At 42.6% G+C, this 23,418-nt stretch overlaps 1 protein-coding gene across 1 annotated transcript in view; it reads right to left on the reverse strand.

Moving 5' to 3' along the window:
- GSAP (gamma-secretase activating protein) overlaps positions 1–23,418 on the reverse strand; it is a 53,807-nt gene that overhangs the window by 19,716 nt on the left and 10,673 nt on the right. The window contains exons 3-20 of the mRNA XM_081879118.1: positions 21,950–22,006; positions 20,290–20,359; positions 19,040–19,096; positions 18,860–18,948; positions 18,574–18,643; positions 17,707–17,753; positions 17,192–17,296; positions 13,936–13,995; positions 13,629–13,672; positions 12,699–12,784; positions 10,933–11,010; positions 7,272–7,349; positions 5,234–5,326; positions 3,474–3,691; positions 2,822–2,891; positions 2,368–2,450; positions 1,830–1,883; positions 907–1,035 (exon numbers count right to left, since the gene is read on the reverse strand). Coding sequence (XP_081735244.1) covers positions 907–1,035; positions 1,830–1,883; positions 2,368–2,450; positions 2,822–2,891; positions 3,474–3,691; positions 5,234–5,326; positions 7,272–7,349; positions 10,933–11,010; positions 12,699–12,784; positions 13,629–13,672; positions 13,936–13,995; positions 17,192–17,296; positions 17,707–17,753; positions 18,574–18,643; positions 18,860–18,948; positions 19,040–19,096; positions 20,290–20,359; positions 21,950–22,006 — 1,488 coding nt within the window. The remainder of the gene's footprint in view (positions 1–906; positions 1,036–1,829; positions 1,884–2,367; positions 2,451–2,821; positions 2,892–3,473; positions 3,692–5,233; positions 5,327–7,271; positions 7,350–10,932; positions 11,011–12,698; positions 12,785–13,628; positions 13,673–13,935; positions 13,996–17,191; positions 17,297–17,706; positions 17,754–18,573; positions 18,644–18,859; positions 18,949–19,039; positions 19,097–20,289; positions 20,360–21,949; positions 22,007–23,418) is intronic.

The following is a 23,418-nucleotide window of genomic DNA, read 5'->3' on the forward strand; positions in this document are numbered from 1 at the left end:
GGAGAGCTAATCTCCTTGTGGCTACACAACAGTAGGATAGTGGGAAATGCATGAACCTGAGTTTCATGTAAGCTAATTCACAGAATGGGAAACTGGTTGCTCATTACACCTGAACCAGCCCTTGCACTGACTAGGAGAAGCCACGTGTACAAAATGCATAGCCTACATTGATCACCCCAGGCTGAATCACACCCGTCTAGATGGAAGATTAAAGGAGTACTGAAATGGGATTAGACAAAGAGATGTCTAAATGAGCATTTAAAGTTACCAGTGAATGCATGAATCCACAGCAAGGCCCAGATATTTCTTCACTGTAGGACAAACCTTTCTTCATGAACACAGAACCAATTACCAATAAACGGTGTTTTTTAGTTAAAGAGAAATGAGTGTGCAAAAATGCGTTATTTCTCTAATACAGCAACCATATATTACAAAACTACTTCTGCCAACAAGAAATTCACATATAAATTGTCATGTGGTTTAATCAATATGCAAATCCATTTACACATCTGAGTTCTCTAAAGTGTCTTATGGCTATTTTGTTTTATCATATCCTCTTTTTCTGTTAGCTTGATGTGGTTGTGGTATCATACTGTTAGGTCTTTGAATTATTAACTACTAAATGAACTGCTTAATGTGATTATAACATTGATATTGGATATTGTTTTGTGGTCTACTGGTATGTCCTATTACATTCACTTAATCTTCTCATATGTTTTTAAATCAACTGCAATTGTTGCACTGGTTGTTATATAGTAATGTATTATAATTGTGGTTACTATACTCTATATATCCTATGAACCACTTTGAGCACAATGTACTTGTGAGGAACACAGTATACAGATAAATTGGCTGTGACAAAATGGAAAGTCTGAACCATAATATTCATTACTGAGATCCATTTACCTCATCTGAAAGCAATTTATCCCGTTCCAGCCTAAGCAGCTTGCTGTTGAAACACATGTGTGGGTCAAAACACCTGGAGCATTCCAAGCTTGAACCTAGCTTTTCCCAGAAGCCTTTGCACTTCTGTACCTTAAGAGTGAGAGAGAGCAGAGAAGTTATTTCCTCCTATAAACAAAAGTTAAGCAAAAGAAGATAATGAGACATGCAGAGTCTAGCTTTGGAATGCAAAGAGCTTTAAAGTGAGTGATAGAGAAATTTTGCATCACCCAGACATTAACCTGTTGCACAGCCTCAAAACTGATAAGTTCAAATGTTTATACACTGAAACAAAATACATGCAACCATCATTTTTCTCCTGAAGATGGGGAATCTTGAGAGTAGGTTTGGTTATGCTAAATCTTCAGATATTAACTTCAACAATTTAGTTGCATGTTGAAGTATTTGGCAGTGACCTTGCTTGTAATTTTAACGCATGCTCAACGTTTTCACATCAGTACAACATAAAACGATTATGTTGAATGAAACATTCACATGGATTCTGAAGGAAATATGAAGTCAAACAATAGACCTTGAATCCTGCCTGCTCCTGCTTAAACACCTGCCATATAAAATCCATGAGGGTGTGGAATTCTGATATTACTCTGTGAAAAACAGTAAATGTTGGAATCATTTCAAAATCCAGATACTTAAGGCATTTAGTGCACCATTCAGTCTCGGAGTTTGCAGGTATTGCCTCTTGCAGCAAGTATGCGACAGTATTTGATAGAACTGTTGAAAAACAATGTGGAACAATAGTGTCCCCTAGTGGCAATTTTGTAAAATATGATGAATTGCACATACAGATAAACCTACGTAAGTATTTCTGAAAACCACAAACATGGAACTCTCTATCCTGCTAGCAAGTGTCTCCTATGCAGACATACCTTTAACACAGGTAGCGAGATAATGTGTGTTCTGCATACGATTCCAGGGATATCCTACAAATACAAGAACACAAGATCTTAATCTAGGCTAGGGATGTGGCACCAATTTTTCCTGCGGACTTGGATAGCAGGCTATGAAAAAAAAAGGGCAATAGTCTTCTCTTCTGTGCTCAAGGTTGCTTCAAGACAACCTGCTTATTAAGCATTCATCCCAATTTGTTTGCAAAAAAAAACTTCAGGGAGGTTAGACAACTTTGCGTCAACCAACTGTTACACCACATTTATCAGTGCATTTTCCTGTAACTTTGGGAAGTCCCATTTTGGCCGTGGGTTTGTTGTGCAAGAGTGACACATCCTCTGTAACTGCACAACCTAAATTTGCTGGTGTGTGACTGAATCCCACACAGGAACAGTGGCAGCCTGATACCACCCCCCGTTTCCACTTATGGGGCCATATTAAAGAGGAGTGATTACAGACTCTTAATTAAATCCTAGCTGAAGAGGAAGCTTAAGTTCTTCAATTCTGCATTTGTCTTACCTCATTCCAGTACAGGAGTGGTGTATATGGTAAAACGCTACCCAGTTTGCTGTCCTTCAGACACATTCTCCAGTACAAAGAAGCTGAGAAAATTGAGAGAACATTTCAATGAAGGCTTTTGGCGACCTCCAAGTCAACGTATTTCCTGCAATTGTTCCAAAAAATACCAGGAGTTCAAAGAATATATCAGATATGAAGAATCGGCATGGGTTTCCTTGGGCTTCTCAGAAGGAGTGGTGTATTAGCTGGACCAGCCCCTGGGAGACCATGGTTCAAATTCTCTCTCAGCCATGAAGTTCTCTGAGTGACCTTGGGCTAGTCAGCCTGACTTAAATTCCCCTCCCAATGGGTTTCTCCTCCAATGATTTATGACCTCTGAATTTTTAGGCAAACAAACTCATGTGTACAGACCCCACACCACTTCCAGTCTGACACCAATCCTAGAAGCACCTACCAATGATAAGTTCCTGTATGGGGTCAAATGTAAAACAAGTGGCTGCGTTCTCAATAATCCACTGGATAATCTGTGAAAGTAAGAATATAAAATGGTCAGCACAGATTGAGGTGTGAAGGTTTACAGTAAAAACATAAGGACTTTAAATCTCTGTGCTTTGCTTTCCTGAGTCAAGACTAAACATATGCCTCCTTCCACTTAACCTACAAGCAACAAAGCTTCTTCCTCCCGCCATTTTGACTGGCTAGAGGGGGAGTCCATCAAGTCTCCCCAAATCATCTGAATCTTACTGTCGTCTAATTTTTTGCTTGCAAACTTATACAATGAGTGCAGATTATCTCTGGAACATTTTCTACTTTCCCCAACTCTCTACCACTGTGCCCATCCCAAGATTGTGGCTTTGTTCTGACCTACTTTAGGGGGCTGCAAGCCACTGTAACTCTTTGCGAAGCTAAACTTCTGTAGGAGCTGCATTAAATTCCTACATATATATGGGCTCCTGCTTTCAGATTGCTGCATATTTTTAACGCCAATATTGGGACACATGGCCTTAGCAACTATTTGCTTAATAAAAGGAACCGTGCTGTTATGTTTTACACACAAAATGGCATCCACCTTTGTGCTGCATGAAAAAAATGAATCCTTTTCCCACCTGGGTTTCCAATTCCTTAGCGCTTCCAATGTGCAAAAGTAAACAGTGAAGTGCTGCCAATCTGTCGTTATCCGACTTGCTGTTCCACAAAAACTGCAGCAAGGCCTGCCTGTTTATAGCAACGGTAAATATGCTTCCTGTGCTGCGATCCAAGACCATCGACTTGAGAGGGGAAAGGAGGGTGTTCATGTGCAAGCTATTAATTTTTGCATTCCCACCTGAATAAAAAAGGGTTGCAGAGAAGTAGTTTACATTTCACAAGGCACACTGAAATATACAAATCCCCTCGTGCCCCAGTGTAATTTCCATGAGGAACAAGCCCTATAATACACCAGTGACTTTCACCCTTCGTTTTGCATGCTTCAGTGTATGACTAATGTCCGGTATATATGGTGTGCTTTTCAGGTGAGTAAGGCTGGTGGCATTTCTCAGAAGGGCTGCAATGCTTTTGCCTTTAGGGGACTGAAAACATGAATCAAGGCAGGAAAGGAACCTCCCGCATCACATGTTTGCCTTTATTCTAAGAGCTTTCGAAAGCTGTGGCTCCTGTGCTACGTGATCAAAGAAAGCTAGCAATGACACATGACACATGAACAGTGTTTACATTAAACTAATGAAGGGCTCACCAGATCTGAAGGGAGGGCAATGGAGGATGCTCATCCACCCCACCCAATCTAGCAACTATATGGCTTGGTATTACATATTTATTTCTTAAATTGATATCCCACGCTTACTCACAGAGAAGTCCAGGCAAGCAAATAACAAATGAAAAAGGATTTAAAACCTGACATAGAACCCCCAAATACAGCCCCCCCCTTCAGGGGGTACAGCAGTTTTGTGGGGGGTTGGAGGGGTAATTTTTGTCAGGATGTCAACATGGAGAGAGAAACTTAAAGATGCCCTGTCGTCATAAAACCATTCAAACCTTCCTATGGGGTCATGTTTTCAAAGTGGGGGGAAATATCCCACATAAACTGCCTAGCTTGTCTCACAGTTGGAAGAGGAAAAGGTAGGATCACATTCCTGTTTTTGTTTTATATTTGGTGGGTGGGAGCAGGTAAAAGAAAAACTAGAACCATGCAAGCGTGCAGTAAAAATGAGAAGATAAAACAATGAGGCTGCAATTCTAGACACAATTCTATCTGGGAATAAGCTAGGGTTGCCTTATTTCAAAAAGTGAAACTTAGTCAAAGTTGTTGAGTTTTGTTTTGTTTGTTTGTTTTGGAAATTCACCAAAATCCAACACGGGTTGCCATATGTTTAAATTTTCACGGACATTTCAGCAATTTCCGCCCAGACATTGCTTCCAAATTATTGCGAGGTCAAACTCTATAGTTCTCATACAAACCCCTTTTTGAAATTAATGGGGCCTGCTCAAGAGCACACAGTGTATAATGTTCTCCTGTGCAAACACCCATTTATCTCCAAGGCATATGTGGTGAAACTATGCTGGTGGAAGATGCCCTCAGGGCATAATCTGTCTGTGCACTGAGTACACAGTGGTGTAAATGGCATCTTTGCCAATTTGCCCGAAATTTCATCATTAAAGAGCCAGTGCAGAAAACTGGGAAAGAGCATGACAGTACGCACTGGTTAGAAAGCTTGAGGCTTTGCTTTTAATTTTTTTTTAAAGTTCATTGTTCTTTCTATTTTGCATTGTCCATGTGGGTTTCATTTCTGTAGAGGCACCTGAAGGACACAGAAGGACTTTCTGTTGAGAGAAGCTGCTGCAGAACTAATTGTTAAAGAATCCACTGTACCTGTCAGAAAGAAGTTATAGCACATCAGGTCAGGATGCCGAGTGTTGAGAAGATGCAGGAAGTGTCCAGGTAAGTAGACAGCCACATAATAGTCTGTAGTTGTTTTCACAACAACCAGATATACATACATTTGGGGGGAGAAACAGGAGAGAATTTTTAATTTTGAGCACGTAATTATCCTTACAGCTTAGGTTTATTTGATAGATGAGTTATTCAGAACTATTGTATTCAAAATATTGTTATAGATTTGGAGGGGGGACCCCCTAAACCCTAGAAATTAATAAATAGTAGGATTTTGGTTATTAGGGATCTGCAGGGAGAATACAAGCTGCAGAGGAATTCCTGGGCTAGCCTATGCAAAACGACTTGGCCAAGCTAGGGCCATTAAGAAACAATGAAAGGCCATTGAGGGCCATTGGCAATGCAAGAGAACTGCTTTCCCCACCTTCAGGTGTGAACAGAGATAGGGGTTTGGAAGGTTGCCTGGGTAACTGTGTGTCTGGCAGCAAGGGGTTCTGGGAAGATGCAGCAGCAGGAAGAAGGCTGGAATCCATCTTGGGCAGGCTGGCTGAAAGATGACTGCACTGCTGCAGGTATAGGATGGTATACAAATTTAATAATAATAATAATAATAATAATAATAATAATAATAATACAAGCCCCTCTTGAAATAACCATGTTCTAAGATCTGGACTCCATCCATGCAGCCTGAACGTGTGAATAGGTGAATAAACTACAGTGGTGCCTCCGGTTGTGCACGGGATCCGTTCTGGAGGAATTCGCAACTGGAGGTGCCTGTTCTGCGTATGTGCGCGGAAGAGTGCTTCTGTGCATGTGCGCATGGCGAAACCCAAAACCCAGAAAAATACTTCTGGGTTCGCCGCATTCGCATCCTGAAGGATACACAACCAGAGGTGTGCATATCCAGAGGTACCACGGTATATTTTTTAAAGATATAACAGCCTCTGCCATGTCTCAATTCTCCAGAGGACTATAGACCCCAAGTGAGTGCCTGGAACCCCATGGGCTCTTGCCGCTGCTCGGCAGAAAGAGAGGGAGGCACCCAACTTTTGTAACAATTTTCTATGTATGTTTAATCTCATTAGAATCATAGAATCCTAGAGTTGGAAGAGACCACAAGGGCCATCGAGTCCAACCCCCTGCCAAGCAGGAAACACCATCAGAGCACTCCTGACATATGGTCGTCAAGCCTCTGCTTAAAGACCTCCAAAGAAGGAGACTCCACCACACTCCTTGGCAGCAAATTCCACTGTCGAACAGCTCTCACTGTCAGGAAGTTCCTCCTAATGTTTAGGTGGAATCTTCTTTCTTGTAGTTTGGATCCATTGCTCCGTGTCCGCTTCTCTGGGGCAGCAGAAAACAACCTTTCTCCCTCCTCTATGTGACATCCTTTTATATATTTCAACATGGCTATCATATCACCCCTTAACCTCCTCTTCTCCAGGCTAAACATGCCCAGCTCCCTTAGCCGTTCCTCATAAGGCATCGTTTCCAGGCCTTTGACCATTTTGGTTGCCCTCCTCTGGACACGTTCCAGTTGGTCAGTGTCCTTCTTGAACTGTGGTTCATTAAAGTATTCTCATTAAAACCAGAATATTTGCATCCTGTATGTGTGCCAACTACATGACTCCCAGCCTAGTTTCCTTTGCCAGCAAAAACCACTCCTGTGTCTCAGAGGCACAATACACAAGACAGCAAGATTTATGCATGCCGTGCCACAGGAAATAAGCAGCCTGGTTATTCTCATTCCCCCCCCCCCCCGAAAAGCATGCTATGGTCTCATGACTGTAGACAACTAAAGCTACTTGCTAATGCCAAACGAAATGAAGGTCAATACAGAAAGATTTGCTTATTTAGCAATCATCTTGGGAAAGCGTAATGGACTCATGTAAGACAAAGGAAGGAAAATATGTACATTTCCACTTTTCACAATAAAAAAACCACTTAAGGATTTTTGATCATAATTGTATGTAATCAAGGGAAGTACTGAAGGAGGAAGAGGAAGTTAGAAACTTACCAAGATTTAAAAATGTAAGATCTTTCACTTCTGAGGAATCCCCTCTTTCCAGAGTAATAGTATACGTTTTACTATAACCTGCAAAGGATTAAGAGGGGGCGTGTTTTGGTATACCACAGACACAAAGTCAGTTTTCCTGAACAAATAATAGAAAAATATAAATTGGAAAGTTCCACCTCAGCTAGGTTTCCACCTTAAATTTGAAATTGTCATTCATTTGCACTCTGCCGTTCCCAGTGTCGCACATATGCCTCTCTGTGTTTGAACATGCACACCTCTGCATGCTGTGGTGGAAGAAGGTGTAATTCAACAAACTTGTCATGTGAGAGCCTAACTCTATTGCCCCATCTGCGCATGCTCAGGAGTATTTCTTCTGGTCCATGAAAACTTATGCCATGATCAATTTGTTATTCTTTAAGAAACCACAAGACTTACTTTGTGGTACTTGATTTCATGTGTACCTTTAGAAAGGGAGGGAGGTCCTAGTTTGAGAACTGTACCAGAGCTCCAAAATATCTTAATTCAGCATTAGAAAGACACCACTGCCTCACCTCACAACAGAGGTTACTGCTGAACACAGCCCTGGGACGGGCTGATACCCGATGAGTGATCACCAGGTCTAGACCACCATATGAAGAGGAAGTGATCTGCTTCCCACGTGTGCATGGCCAATGGGAGAGTTCGGTGGTGGTGCGGATACAACCCTACAGCCTGAAAGGTTACCCACCACTTTGCTAGAAGCTTCTTAAAGGTAAAGGGACCCCTGACCATTAGGTCCACTCGTGACCAACTCTGGGGTTGCGTGCTCATCTCGCTCTATAGGCCGAGGGAGCCGGCGTTTGTCCTCAGTTTCTGGGTCATGTGGGCAGCATGACCAAGCCGCTTCTGGCGAACCAGAGCAGCGCACGGAAACGCCGTTTACCTTCCCGCCGGAGCAGTACCTATTTATCTACTTGCACTTTGACGTGTTTTCGAACTGCTAGGTTGGCAGAAGCAGGGACCGAGCAACAGGAGCTCACCCCGTCGCGGGGATTTGAACTGCCGACCTTCTGATCGGCAAATCCTAGGCTGTGTGGTTTAACCCACAGTGCCACCCACATCCCTTAGAAGAATCAGAAATCTGCCTTAGAGGAAGTTGTGGATTAAATGCTTTGGAGGACATTGTGGATTAAATGCTTTGGAGCCTATGCATATCTACTAAGAAATGAGGCCTACTGAATTCCCTGGTCGTTTCTGTTATGTAGTGAAGTTTCACCCTGGGCCAGCAGGGGGATACTGTAGATAGTTTTCACTCAGGTCTGTAGATAGTTTTCACTCAGGTCCACGTCAGTTACTTTAGGCGGGAAACTCTGGGTTGTTGTTGCTACAATGTTGACAGCCGGCTGCCTATAAAAGCAGGCCGGCTGAGCTGTTTGCAGTCAGTTCTATTCCAGCTTACAAAATAAAGAGCTGCTTTGGAGAAATCGCTGTGTCATCTGCTATGTCAACCCACAACTTAACAGTTTCTCTCAGATAAGTGTGTGTAACATTACAGAACCAACTCTTCTGCTTCCACTTGCATCACAAAGTTCATCTTTGAGCTGAAATTATTATTAACTGAATCTTCTTGGGTTGTGTCCGGTGTTGCTGTTCTGCTTGCACAAAAAATCACCTGCAGCCCCTCTCCCTTGCACCCTCAAAATCTGTTCCTGAGGGTTGAGGGACCCTCAAGAGGAGATACTGGGAGCACAAATGCAGAGGCAAAGAAGGGAAGTTCTGTTGTGCAAATAAGACTCCATTTGTGAAGCACTGGATAAAATACTCTGGTTTATTCCCTGAAGTGCAGATGTTCAGGTAATCGTGTCTGGGGGAATGTGGTTCCCATTTATGAATCAAGGAAGCCAAGAGCAGGCCTTGAATAAAATTTACTAAGCAAAACCCCAAAAAAGCTTTGTTTAAATAAATAAGTACAATAAATTTCAAGCAGGCAAATTCCAAAGTCCTCTTGCAAACCATAATATTAATGTTGTAAAAATACAGCTTAGATTGTGTTGACAATGCAAAATTCTATGATGGGCAAATGACATACATTTGTAATTCTATGATGGGCAGAGAGTACTTTTGAATTTGAATTCTTGTATTTTACATCAACAAAAACAATGAATTCAAGAAGATATTTTCCATACAGTTTTATTAAATAGTTCTTACCTTTGGTGCTTTCACTATCTACTTTATTCCTTACAAAATTAAATAATTGAAATTAGACGTATTTGCTTTTGAAAATTTGGATAAAAAACAACAGCAAGTACCAAAGGCGTAAGGAGGTTTGAGGGGACAGAGATTACAATAAATACAAATCCTGTAACAGAATGAGGCCTTCTAGAATACAAATACAGTGGTGCCTCGCAAGACGAAATTAATTCGTTCCGCAAGTTTTTTCTTCTTGCGAGTTTTTCGTCTTGCGAAGCACGGTTTCCCATAGGAATGCATTGAAAATCAATTAATGCGTTCCTAGGGAGACCGCCTTCAGACCAGGTCCGGGGACAGTCTTTCCCCGGACCTCTTCTGAAGGCTGGGGGGGGGGAGGACTTTTCTCCCCACCGCCAGGCTTCAGAACAGCCTTCTGAAGGCTGGCGGTGGGAAGAAAAGCCCTTCTCCCGCCGCCAGCCTTCAGAAGAGTTCCTGCAGGGCTGCCTAGGCTGCGAATAGCAGCCTGCTGCCGGGTGCGAGGGACGCTCTGAAGCAGAGCGCCCCTCGCCCGGGGCAGACATCTGCAGCTTGGGGAGCCCTGCAGGACTTCCCCACAGGGCTCTCCAAGCTGCGGATAGCAGCCTGCTGCCCCGCACGAGGGGCACTCTTAAGCAGAGCGCCCCTTGGGTGGGGCAGACATCTGCAGCTTGGGGAGCCCTGCCGGACTTCCCCACAGGGCTCTCCAAGCTGCGGATAGCAGCCTGCTGCCCCGCACGAGGGGCGCTCTTAAGCAGAGCGCCCCTCGGGTGGGGCAGACATCTGCAGCTTGGGGAGCCCTGCCGGACTTCCCCACAGGGCTCTCCAAGCTGCGGATAGCAGCCTGCTGCCCCGCACGAGGGGCGCTCTTAAGCAGAGCGCCCCTCGCGCGCGGCAGACATTCACAGCTTGGGGAGCCCTGCGGGGAACTCTTCTGAAGGCTGGAGGCGGGAGAAGGGCTTTTCTTCCCACCGCCAGCCTTCAGAACAGCCTTCTGAATGTTGGCGGTGGGGAGGAAAAACCCTCCTCCCACCGCAAGCCCCGGGAAGAGAGGAGAAGCTGCGCGCCTTCTCCTCTGTTCCCGGACCTCCCACCGCAAGCCTTCAGGACAGGTCCGGGAACAGAGGGGAAGGCGCGCAGCTTCTCCTCTCTTCCCGGGGCTTGCGGTGGGAGGAGGGTTCCCCGCTGTCCCCGGAGATTTCCCTATGGGCTTTCGTTTTGCGAAGCAAGCCCATAGGGAAATTCGTCTTGCGAAGCCGCTAAAAAATCGGAAAACCCTTTCGTCTTGCGGGTTTTTCGTTTAGCGAGGCATTCGTCTTGCGGGGCACCACTGTAGCAAAGTTTGGACAAGATGCATTAGGCCGCCATCCTATCCACACATACCTGGAGAAGCCTCACTGAACTCAGTTGGGCTTACTTCTAAGTAGACCTGCACAGGAGTGCACTATTGACATACCTTTATGTAAAAAGGACACCGAGTATGTTACTTCTTCAGGACTAACAGGAACCAGGTTACAGCATATGCAGAGACATCCTAGAAAAAGAAGAAGTATGTTCCTCACAAAATTGCAACTATAAAATGTCCACTTTAATATTAGAAAAATGAACTGATTACAGCCCAGTGAGGAATGATACTTCCATGGCTACATGCCTATCTCTGAGTCATCTCCCTGTAGTGGTTTAGTTAACAATATGAATGACTTTTCCTTTGCAGACTTAAAAGAAAACAGAATGCTACTTGGACTAGATTCATTTCTTCAGTTCCCCAAACTCCTTCAGTCCTAGAAGCTGAAGGAAGGAAATCTCAAACACATCTCAAACAGTTTGACCCCTTGTGCTCAAAAACATGGTAGCTCTAACCTTTCCTCTCTGAAGTACGCATTTTGTTGTTTCCTCTAGTAACATTCAAGCTTCCTGGGAGGAATAGCTGTTCCTTCTCTCAGACTCCCTGAAAAAAGCAACTTGTTAAATACCGTACTTTTCTGTCTATAAGACGCCCCCATGTATAAGGAGCCCCCTATTTTAGGGAAAAAACTTAGTCTTATACACAGAAAAATACGGTACTTAAGTCACTAGCAGCTGTATTATACTAGAAGCTGCAGAAGATATTTCATTGCAGTTTTTCCAGCCTACCCACTATGGAAGAAGAGTTCAGATGCAGAACACACGTTATCTTCCTGTACAGTCGTATCTCGGGTTACGAACACTGTGGGTTGCGGACTGTGCTGAACCCGGAAGTACTGGAATGGGTTACTTCTGGGTTTCGGCGCTCGCACATGTGTAGAAACACAAAATGACACCATGTGCATGCACAGAAGCGGCAAATCGCTTCACACACGTGCACAGACGCGGTGCTTCAGGCTGTAAACGCTGCGGGTTGCGAACATGCCTCCCGCACGGATCACGTTCGCAACCCGAGGTATGACTGTACTGCCAAAACGTGTTGTAGTCATCTCTCACACACCTCAGAGGGCAAATACATCTGATATTGTGCACTTAAGGTGTGAATATCAGAGGTGCTTCCTAAAAAAAACCCTTTATGCATGTTGAATAATTGTGGCTCAAAGATCTAAGACATATATGCTCATTTATGATATAATAATGTGGTATGTCATCAAACAAGTTCATCCTTAAACCTGAAGTACTGGTATTACATTTTGGGAGTTCTAGTAAAATTTTCTGCTAGTAGTAGAAGTGGAATGAATTCAGTTGAGAGACAGGATGATTACACCTCTGAAAAAAGGTTTACTTTTCATGTCTGTATCAAGGCAAAACACAGTAATCATCAAACACCCTTCACGTTACCAAAAGAAATAAAAAAGCAGATCAGTAACGTACACATAATATATTACTTCGAAAGGCAAGAGCTGTTTCGTTACACCACTCTTGAGCTCAGGTACTGATGTGAATATATCATTTGTGCCTTACATGATTTATGATGCAGACATGCTCCTCTCAGCAAGTTTCATGGAAGGAGTGATAGAGAACAGAGTGTGTCCCAACTTAAGTAGAGAAGAACAGTAATTTAAATAGGCATGTTTCTCACAAGAAATGCTAGGTTCCTGCATGACTTTTCTGGCATTTCTATCCAACTACAGTACATACCTAAAGGGGATAAGTTTACTGTATGATGGTGAAAGGTAAGAAAGAATTCAGCTGCAAGGAAAACTCAAAGGTTTGGGTAAATTAGGTTCACAAGTCTGTGTCTCATGTATACATTACCTGTTTCACTGGTAAAAACTTGGATATTCAAAGGTTTAGATATCATCTCTTGGTCTTGAGAATAGTTAAAATCCAAATTCACAGATCTAGGAACAGAAACATGAATTTGCTTCTTTACTCAAAATAGTGACATCTTTGAAGTCTTGCCAAGATCAATCTGCAGCCTAAGTTAGACACTGGCAGCCCTAAAACAAATTTGTCATTATGAGACTAAGCTGCAGGGAGTCTTCTTCCCCTTGGCACACAATAGGAGACTGGAAGCTTCTGCTTCTAGTCTGCAGCAAACCATAGTTTGTTGCTTTGTCTAAATGTGACAGGCTGTGGCTTGTGCAAACCACAGTTTACCATTAAATTAGGATTCCAAATACAATTTCATAATTGTTTGGAAATCTCATCGGCTGGCAAGCCATGGTTTCCACAAGGCATAGCGTGTTGTGTTTTATTAAGCACATGAACTCAGTGCTTTGCTTGGACTCTTCCTCATAATGACACCATTATGTCTGAATTAAATCTTCAGGAGATGGAGTCATCTTCATCAATTCTTGCATCTTTGTATATATGTAGGAAAATTAAAAAAGAACTAAGTTGTTGCAGCATTGAGGGAAGCATGAAACAATCACTGATTGCTTTTAGGCTTGCCAAACAGAAAACCAATTCATAAATACATATAGGATATCAAGAAGCAGAAATAAATCTGCAATCACTATCTATATTGAATAGTGTGCCACTACAGCGCTAAAAAAGCACCCCACAAATGGTCTCCTCTAAAATTCGGCTTCCCAACGGCAACACCTCCTGACAGGAAATGATTTTACAACTGGTTTGGAGTGCAGAGATGTATGTGTAGCAGAACACGAAGCTGAGATGTTGCTTAATTCAATCTAAATAGCTCTGAGGAAAACAGCTAGAAGGCACTCCACCCAAACTCACTTTAATCCTATGTCATCCAAGTTGATATCCAAAGGTGTTTCAAGCTGTTGGAAAACAGAAAGGCACTAAGTAATGGACTCTGCAGAAATGGCAAAGCTGACAGCAAAATTAAGAGATCAAAATGATGAACTTTTCATAGAATGGAGGCCTTTTGTGGACTATTTAAACAGCACAATCCTAACCATGTCTATTCAGGAGTAAGTCCTACTGAATTTAATGGGCTTTACTTCAAGGTAAATAAGGCTAAAATTGCAGTCTACATCAACAGAATTTTGAATTGAACAAATAAAAGCTTAATAGAACTTACTATAAGTTTAAAGTTTTTATCAGGATAAAACTGGATGCAATATAGTGTGTCCCTTGATTCCTACAACAAAGAGAAACTTTATTGGCATACATTTAAACCACTGGGGAAGAACTGGACATTACCTTGGCAAAGCATGCTCATGCTGGCTAAGACAATAGGAATGCATGCATGGGGAGAAAAATTCTGTCCTCTGCTCTTGAACCCATAGTTTGCCCCTAATGCATCTCCCTACACTACTACTCCTTACAAAGCCAGGCTCATTGCTAGCTTTAGAGTCCAATTTGCGAGAGAAGAAGAAAAAGCATTAGAGCTGTGTTTGACTTTGTAACATCTAATTCTGCCCTTAAAAGCGCTCCATCCTTAAAATATATGACCCTTCTTTGAACATATGTGCCCTGAAGCAATTCAGAAAGAAAGTACAAAAAATTCACCACAACACAGCTTTGATACTTCCTTCCTGCCTCCCCCAGACTGTCTACCTTCTGTCTGTAAATACTTATGGTTTTGCTTACCATAAAACATTGTTTGCAGTTTCATAAGAGGAAACCTTTTGTGGGTGTCAAGCTGCTTCCCATTGCCTTTTGGCACAGACATGTTAGAAAAACTGCAAACACTATTCTCAGTTCAGAGCTGCTCTTGAAAACTCAGAGTAGCTGTGTGTGTGTTTTAGTTTTAAATTACAGTCTACAATTTGCAACAACATTTCAGTAGAGTTAAGTACATTTGCCCTGCACAGTTTTTAACAGTTGGTACTAGGAACTCTATTAACAACAACAGCAAAAACCACCACAAAAGTATACCTCTCCTGCAAGGCCTTATGAAATGTGGCCTCATAGCTAGATCAGCATTTCTGAATTATTTGGGGGGGGGGGGGAAAGATGCCAGGCTATGACAGCTGGGCACCCTAATCTGCACACCTGGGTACACTTCTGGTGCTAGTATTTTTTTACTTTCAGGAAAATGACATTTTGACAGGCTTGCTACCAAGGAACTCAGACTCACTGTCCTTTTAAGCTTGGCCATAGCGCCTTAGTTAGAAATCTCCCTGATGCCTTTCAAGTGCTAATATGCAGATACATGAGGCACTCAGAGAGAAGTTGAACTTGAAGCTTGTACTAGGTACAGTGGTGCCTCGCAAGACGAAATTAATCCGTTCCGTGAGGCTCTTCGTCTAGCGGTTTTTTCGTCTTGCGAAGCAAGCCCATTGACAGCTTAGCGGATTAGCGCTATTAGCGGTTTAGCGGCTTTTAGCGATCAGCTGTTAAGCGGCTTATCAGCGGATCAGCTGATAAGCGGCTTATCAGCGGATCAGCTGATAAGCGGCTTAGCGGCTTAGGAAAAGGGGGAAAGGGGGGGGAACCCGCAGGAATTCGCAAGACATTTTCGTCTTGTGAAGCAAGCCCATAGGGAAATTCGTTTTGCGAAGCGCCTCCAAAATGGAAAACCCTTTCGTCTAGCGGGTTTTCCGTCTTGCGAGGCGTTCATCTTGCGGGGCACCACTGTATCCTCAGTTTAGATCAACAGTGGACTCTTGCTGGCTATTTTCAATGTGTGTATGTCTATGTGTATATATTCAACACAGAACACACAAGTGCCTCTCTTTCTACTTGACCTCCAACCTACATCGTGATTGGACCTACTCAAAGCCCTGGTGGAAGAAGCTCTGTGCCCATGGCAGATCAGCACTCACTGACATGACCCAATGCAAATATATGCACACTGCAATCTGTCTGTACACCACACACCTCTGCACTGTGGTTGGAAACGTGAATATCTTATCTAATGAATCTAGTATTTCGTCACTCTTCATTTAGTATAAACCTCCCAGGAAGAACTTTCTGACAGTAAGAGTTGTTCGACAATAGAACGGTCTCCCTCAGGAGGTTGTGGACTCTCCTTCATGGCGAGGTCTTTAAGCAGAGGCTGGGTGGCCATCTGTCATAGATGCTTTAGCTGAGATTCCTGCATTGCCTTACAACTCTACAATTCCATGAGTCCATTATTCTCTCCCGCAGGGAGGTTCTTTCCCCAAAACATCAGTCTTCATGGGATCACTCCACCCCAAGTCAGCATGGCTCCTCTCCCTGCCTCCTTTCCCAGTGCTCTCCCCGCCTCCATCTTTTTGTCATTTTGTATTCAGTTTAATTAAAGACCAGAGGAAAGCACAACCTGTTGTCTCACGTTACAATCCTCTAAGAACATAAGAAGAGCCTTCTGGATCAAGCCAATGGCTCATCTGGCCCCGTATCCTGTTCCCACCATAGCCAACCAGAGGCCTGCAGGAAACCCGCAAACAGGATCCAAGCTTGCTGCAGTTTCCAGCAACTAGTATTCAGAAATAGTGCTGCCTTCAACTGCAGAAGCCGTGTATAACAACATTTGGAGACCTGTGGGACTCTGCTAGTCCTCACTTCCCCATCACAGATCTAAAGGGCTTTATAGTTATTGTCCCCTAAAGAAGAAAACTTCTTTTCCCCCCCACTGCCTTTGCTGTAAGAGAGATACTCTCTGCCCTCCAGCTTCCTCTTTCGTACCCTGTTTCTGCCTCTTTGCTTCTCCAATTCCTCCATCAAGCCACGCTGCTGGCAGAAGGAGCAGTTTATAGCCCAACTTTCCACCCTAATCTGATTCAGCCACCTATGTCTCGCTGAGTCCTGCTGCCCTCTCCCCAGAACTCTTGGCACTGAATCCATCCAGCCTCTACCACTTTGTAGTTTTCACCCCATAGCTGCCAAACCAATTTGAATGCTGCCTCTGTAACCAATCTTTTACTTTCATCACAAACTGAATATTAATCACTATCTTTCGTAATCAGTTGTTCTAAGCTTTGGCCTGCAGTCTTTTGATTGCTAATACCTTCTGGTATAAAATGCAATTCATTCCATGGCTGAAGACTCTGCTCGTGAACATGGAACTGTAGACACGTAGGGGAGAAACTTCCGCTGAATTTCGCAAAATCAACACTTAGTCACTCAAGAATCCATTCTCACTACTAGATTCCCAATATTCAACTCAGTAATACAGGATCCTGTTCCGTCTCCAGTACGTAATCACATTTCCCCTCCCCCTACTCAATTAAGTACCAGGGCATAAATGGCAGATGGCATGAAAGTCTAATTTCGAGGTATATCTCAAAACACATTTCTATCTTCCTTATTATCAGAAACACTGCTACTATTTTAAAATGTAACATTTTCAATGAATAAATAGCATGCAAGTGCGTAACCAAAGCAACAAAATAGTGCATATTTTCAACCTTTGAGGCAATGTAAAATAATGTTTGCTCCAGCATATCCCACTGGGCCCAAAAGATATCGTCAACAATTCTTTGTCTTGAAAGCTGGCTTGCATTTTCTATCATCTAGAAGGGACAGAAAATCAGCATTAATCAGGAAAAAAGTGAAACAATGTGTGTCAAATCAAATAGACTGCAGTAACTAGAGACCTGTTCAGGTAACACTCCCAGAACCGCAACATGTGCAGTTTAGATAAGAATGCAGGTCATGTTTCTTTCAGACAATCCCCAGCATGTAGAAAAAACACCTGACCTGAATAATCCTGCAGCTAGTTTAGGAGGACTATAGCCAAGACTATGAGTCACCAAAATAGATTAATGGCAAGATCCTGCCAACTTGTACGCCAGCTGGGGGCTGAATTTGACCATCTAGTTGCTGACCTTGTCTATATTACACAATGACAGTCCATAAAAATATCAACCCAACCGATTCCACTTGAACAAAGAATTAAAGGGGAGTGGATTAAGCTTCTTACCACACTGTCTCCTTCTCTGACAACTTTGATGTCGATTTTTTCAATATCTTAAAATTGAAAAACAATGTCATTTTGTGACTATTTATGCAGTACAGACACACAGACCACCAAACAATTCAATGGATATTTTGCTTCTAAATGATGAGCACATTTGTGCCCGCATATCTGCACATGAGTGTTGAATAATAACACTCATGCAATATTGAGTTTCTGAAAGCATACTAGTACAGATTTAGTGTGTGAGCCTCTTCTTATTTACTCAGACTTAAGTTCCATGGTACTCCCAGGAAGATGGGCATAGGGCGGCAGCCTGAATGCCACATTCTAAGCCTCAGTGTGATGGTGCCATTGTTCAACCTGGCAATTTGCAAATGGGACACAACAACATTTTTTTACAAATAAGGGCAAATTGTCGGTTATCCTTCATAAACAAACAGATCTGAAAGTCATGATGCATTGACAAGAAACAAAGCTTCCAGCCACACAGAGTTCTTTCTTGTGGTTCTAGGTCTGCGTGAAACCATTCCCACAGTTCATCTATAAAACTTAATGCTTTTTCAAACAACCCAGAAGGTTCTGGAAAGAACAGAACAATGCATTTTCACAACCACAAGGTCATTTTAAGAGACCTCCCCCTGCCGCCACCATTTAATCAAAGATGGTTTTTTATACAATAGAATGCCACCCATGAATGCCACTCAGGCTTAGATCTTTTTCTTCTCCCAACACTTCCTAAAGCAGGATTAAAAAAGAGAAATGGACCTTACATATTGTCTCCAAAGCAAGAAAAGACCCTGCAGAACACTGTACCAACCTACAATCAAAATGTACATTTTATCAAAATGCTTTTTCAATTTAAGTACTTACATTTATCTTCTGAAATGAGCAACAGGTAGCTTTCTGGAGAAGTAATGGTTTCTGCAACTGGATAAACAAACTGTAAAAGGAAATTGTTCAAAGATAACGGGCTTGCTGTATTGAGGCTAGATAGCTGGCTAATGGTGTACTGCACAGTCTAATTGAGAGAATGGTATTGTTACTGTTAAATTATATTTAAGACAGAAAGCAGACTTTATGTCACTTTGGCACAGAAAATAAACCTAACGGCTGTTACTACACACCTAATCATGAAAAGTTTGCAAATATTACTTACCTGCACTCTGATCCAGCTATCCACAGCCTTTAAAACTTTCACATTATTTACTGGGTGAATTTCAATCAGCAAGGTCAGACATTTAGACACTAGGATAAAAGCAGAATTAACTTAACATTAGTCTGCTGTTTGTAAATTATATCCAACATCCATTTAAAGGTGTATCAATGTTTTAAATACCTGGGGGAAACAAGAGTTTTGTTCTTTCTTCTGTTGTTGACTGGATAAAACTGACTGCTAATAACAACAAATATATAGAAATTGTAAGCGTCAAATATTGAATTCCCACAATTTTTGTTTGAGGGAAATTAACAAGATTTTCAAGGGATATTGCTACAGTGATGGGGATCCTCAGCCCTAGGGAATGAATGTGGCCTGTCTAACGCAACTGTATTACTACTATGTTTATATTACTTTAAAGCAATGCTATAATAAAAATGTATGGTGGTTAGCTCATATTTAAAAGCGAATACTCATGTGTGCAAATCATACTAAAACCATAATTTAGCGTCATGGGCATGAGAAGAAACAAGATAAGGCAAACCTTGGAATTGAGTACTTTCCCTTCCTCTCCTCCTCCTGCAAGACTAGGAGAAATTCAGAAGCTTTGATTTCTGCTTCTGATTAATGACAGTATTCTGTGTTGGCCAGACCATAACTGTGCTTAATTCTAACTATGTTTATTTTAAACAAGCCAACTTCAATAACGTGGTTTGAAGTTGGCTTGATTGAACTGGCCAGTGTAACTATCTGCAGATATACAAATGCGGAACCACATGTTTCCAAACTCCTCTTCCTGCTGGGCTTGGAGGAGAAAGGGGAGAAGAGGAGCCCAAGACTCATTCCTGCTCATTCATGTTGCACTAAACGACGCTTAAGTGAACAAATGTGAAACCCACAGGCCCACTCCCTCACCACACTGCCTACTAACATGCCAAAGCCTGCATTAAAAATGGCATAATTTAGATTATACTGCAACACTTAAAGGATTAATGCTACAAGTTAACAAGATACAAGGAGTCTTCATAAAGAACCAGTCTTAGAAATTAGCCAGGTGCGTTTTGCTACTGGCGTGGGTCCAACTGCAACTATGTGAAGATTTCTGGGGCCAAGTTGGCGACCACAGTTTAAAAACCTCTCCCTCAGTTCATAGTTAATACCATTTCCATTTCCACTGTGTGTGTTTCTCTTCCTTGCATACTGGGACAAGTGAATTGTTGTAAGACCAAGCAATGCAGTTGAGATCATAGAATTGTAGCGTTGGAAGCAATCCCGAGCGTCATCTACGACAACCCCCTGGCAAATAGATATTCCATTGTAGTGACTGCAACCTAGATTTTAGATGCCATTTGTCACATAGCTTATATGTCTGAGTTCCTAACACTGTACAGAACATAACTTTAATGACAAAGCAACAGGAACCAGCTTACCCAGCAGTGTCTTCTCACTGTTGACAGAGCAGCTGATCACGTGCAAGTCCTTTTCAAAAGTATATAAGTGCTATTGGGGGGAAAATGTTTGGACATTTTATGAGCAAGTATATCTTAACTACATTTAGTTCTCTCTTTCTCCTTGTTCTTTACATTCACACACTTTAGTCTCCATACAATTGACCAAAGCAATCAGTATTAGTGCAATCCCCTTAAAACTAGGTTCTTTAACGTCCATACCAGGGGTCAGCAAACTTTTTCAGCAGGGGGCCGGTCCACTGTCCCTCAGACCTTGTGGGGGGGCTGGACTATATTTTGAAAAAAATAATGAATGACTTCCTATGCCCCACAAATAATCCAGAGGTGCATTTTAAATAAAAGGACACATTCTACTCATGTAAAAACACGCTGATTCCCGGACTGTCTGTAAGCCGGATTGAGAAGGCGATTGGGCCGCATCCGGCCCTGGGCCTTAGTTTGCCTACCCATGGTCCATACCCTCAAAACCAAGCAATTTTGTGATATGGAAGTATAGCGAATAGAGGTATCTTACCTATTATGCTAGACCAATCAACACCTGCACATCTTATCTACTAGTCATGTTTTGTGCAAGTTATTTATTCTGAAAGTTCTCATAGTTATAATAGATGCCAATTTCCGCCAGCTTTTCCTCTAATGCTGGATCTTATCTTGACTGTGAATCACTGTGTCTAGATATGGTAACAGGATGATGGGTCAATCTAAGAAGGAGTCACATGGAGGTACAGGAGATTATGAGCAGTTTTAGGGATATGAATTTAGCTACACATTCTCTCCCGGATTACACTGGTTTGTGATATGATGGTTTTTCTGGACCTGCCTTGGCTCCTGGGTGGCAGCAGTGCCCAGGAAGACCTTTCTCAATTACATCTGTGTTGGGTACTGAGTCCCTTTTGGAGAAAAGGTGTCTCTGAATATCTCATACCCTGACCTGCAATATTGCCTGCATGGACCTGCACCCGAGGGTAGTTATAAAAATTGTAGGTGTCACAGAATGAAGCCATTCATCTACATTGAAGAAAGCCAGGTAACATGTAACGCCAGAACATTTGCCACTCGCTGCATGTTTCCTGCCAGAACTGAGTCAAATCCAAGCCCCAATTCATAAGGGGAATTACTTCTGCCATGTGAACCTCACTGTGCCAATTAAGATCCTCGGGCAAATCAGCCCCTAAGTATGTTCATTCTGAGGGTGCTAATAACAGAATGCTAATAGGCTGAATTGCATCTTTAAATCCTACTCTATCTAGAAGATCTGTTAAGCTTATTCCCTTTAGTGTCATGATATTGTCCAACCCTTTTTTCTTCTATGAGGATTCTGGAGAAGTCAATACTGCTGCTTTATAATGATATGTCAATATTCATAATTTTATAAATGTGTGGGTGTATATATATACACACACACACACACATATATACACATATATACACACACACACATATATATACATACGTACACACATATACATACACACACACACACACACACACATATATATGTGAATGATTAACTGTTATAGATTTTACACTTGTTGGTTTTATTGTAGCAATTGTAAAAGCCTTGATTTTGGACACAGCCAAGCTATAACACTCCCTATTCTATATGGTGGATGAAGCTTACCTGGTTCTTTTGACTACTGGGCTCATACAATCCAATACAGGTGTGCGCCTGATTCCCCTGCAAGGGAAGTGATTCAGCCATGAGAACAGAACATTTAAAAAACATTCAGTGTCACCTGTAATAATATAACCATTTATCTTCAATTGTCGACATTTCACTGGCCCTGGTTCCTTATCTTTAAGAGCCCGAAATACATGATTACATTTTCCCCTGTCATGAAGGGAGGTGAAGCTTTTTTTCATTGTGGATAATGTCAGGGACCATGGATCAGTGCTGAATGGGGCAGAAGCCAGAAATCAGGAAGGCCACAGCCAGGAGTCCTTGTTCTCTTCCCTTCCATTCTTCCTTCCTGCCCAGCAGACAGCCAGGGAGAGGGATCTGTTACTCTCGCCAAAAGCCTGAACTGATCACCTACAGGGAGCAGGGAGGCGATATTAGACCAAGAACTGTGTGTGGTCCTAGGGCCACAGGTTGCCCATCTCTGAGATAAAAGTGATGATGATAATCCTTCATCTACTTAACTTCTTGATGCTGAGCTGCTGTGAGACTCAGAAAGTAGGCCAGGATAGAACGGGAGAGCAGGCGTACACATAGACAATTCTACTTCTGTCATGCCTTCTCTCTCAGTTTCCTCAACTAAATATATCCTCCCTTTCCCCTTTCATGGTAAGGAGAAAGAAAAAAGGCACATAAGTCATGCTCTGTATTCTAATGCCTTGTGAATACAATTTTGAATGAACTTATAGATTTGGTTTTTTTCTCCCAAGAAAAAGCACTCATCAAAACATGTTGGGGAATTTGGAAACCCATTTTAAATCATCTCATCTTTGCACCTAGTAGCTTTAGGTAAAGGTAAAGGTACCCCTGCCCGTATGGGCCAGTCTTGACAGACTCTAGGGTTGTGCGCTCATCTCACTCTAGAAGCCGGGAGCCAGCGCTGTCCGCAGACACTTCCGGGTCACGTGGCCAGCGTGACAAGCTGCATCTGGTGAGCCAGCGCAGCACACGGAACGCTGTTTACCTTCCTGCTGGTAAGCGGTCCCTATTTATCTACTTGCACCCGGGGGTGCTTTCGAACTGCTAGGTTGGCAGGCGCTGGAACCGAACGACAGGAGCGCACCCCGCCGCAGGGATTCGAACCGCCGACCATGCGATCGGCAAGTCCTAGGCGCTGAGGCTTTTACCCACAGCGCCACCCGCGTCCCATCCTAGTAGTTTTACTTCCTCTTAATTCTGCTATGCAGTGTGAAGGCTGCCAACTCTGACTGACCCCATTTCTGTGTCGTTAACAGCAGCTCAACAGAAAGAAATTGAGCATGTGGTGTTTGTACTGGTATGGAGATGAACAGATGTTTGATTGCTATGTATCAGGCCACTGTTAACAGAACAGGAGCAATTAAATTAAAAGCAGTTGGACAGACTATTGGAGGAACCAGCATGGGCTGTGCACAGCCACCATGTAACTAACT

The sequence above is a fragment of the Podarcis erhardii genome, assembly GCF_964252035.2.
Source record: "Podarcis erhardii genome assembly, chromosome: 10".
Classification (NCBI taxonomy): domain Eukaryota; kingdom Metazoa; phylum Chordata; class Lepidosauria; order Squamata; family Lacertidae; genus Podarcis; species Podarcis erhardii.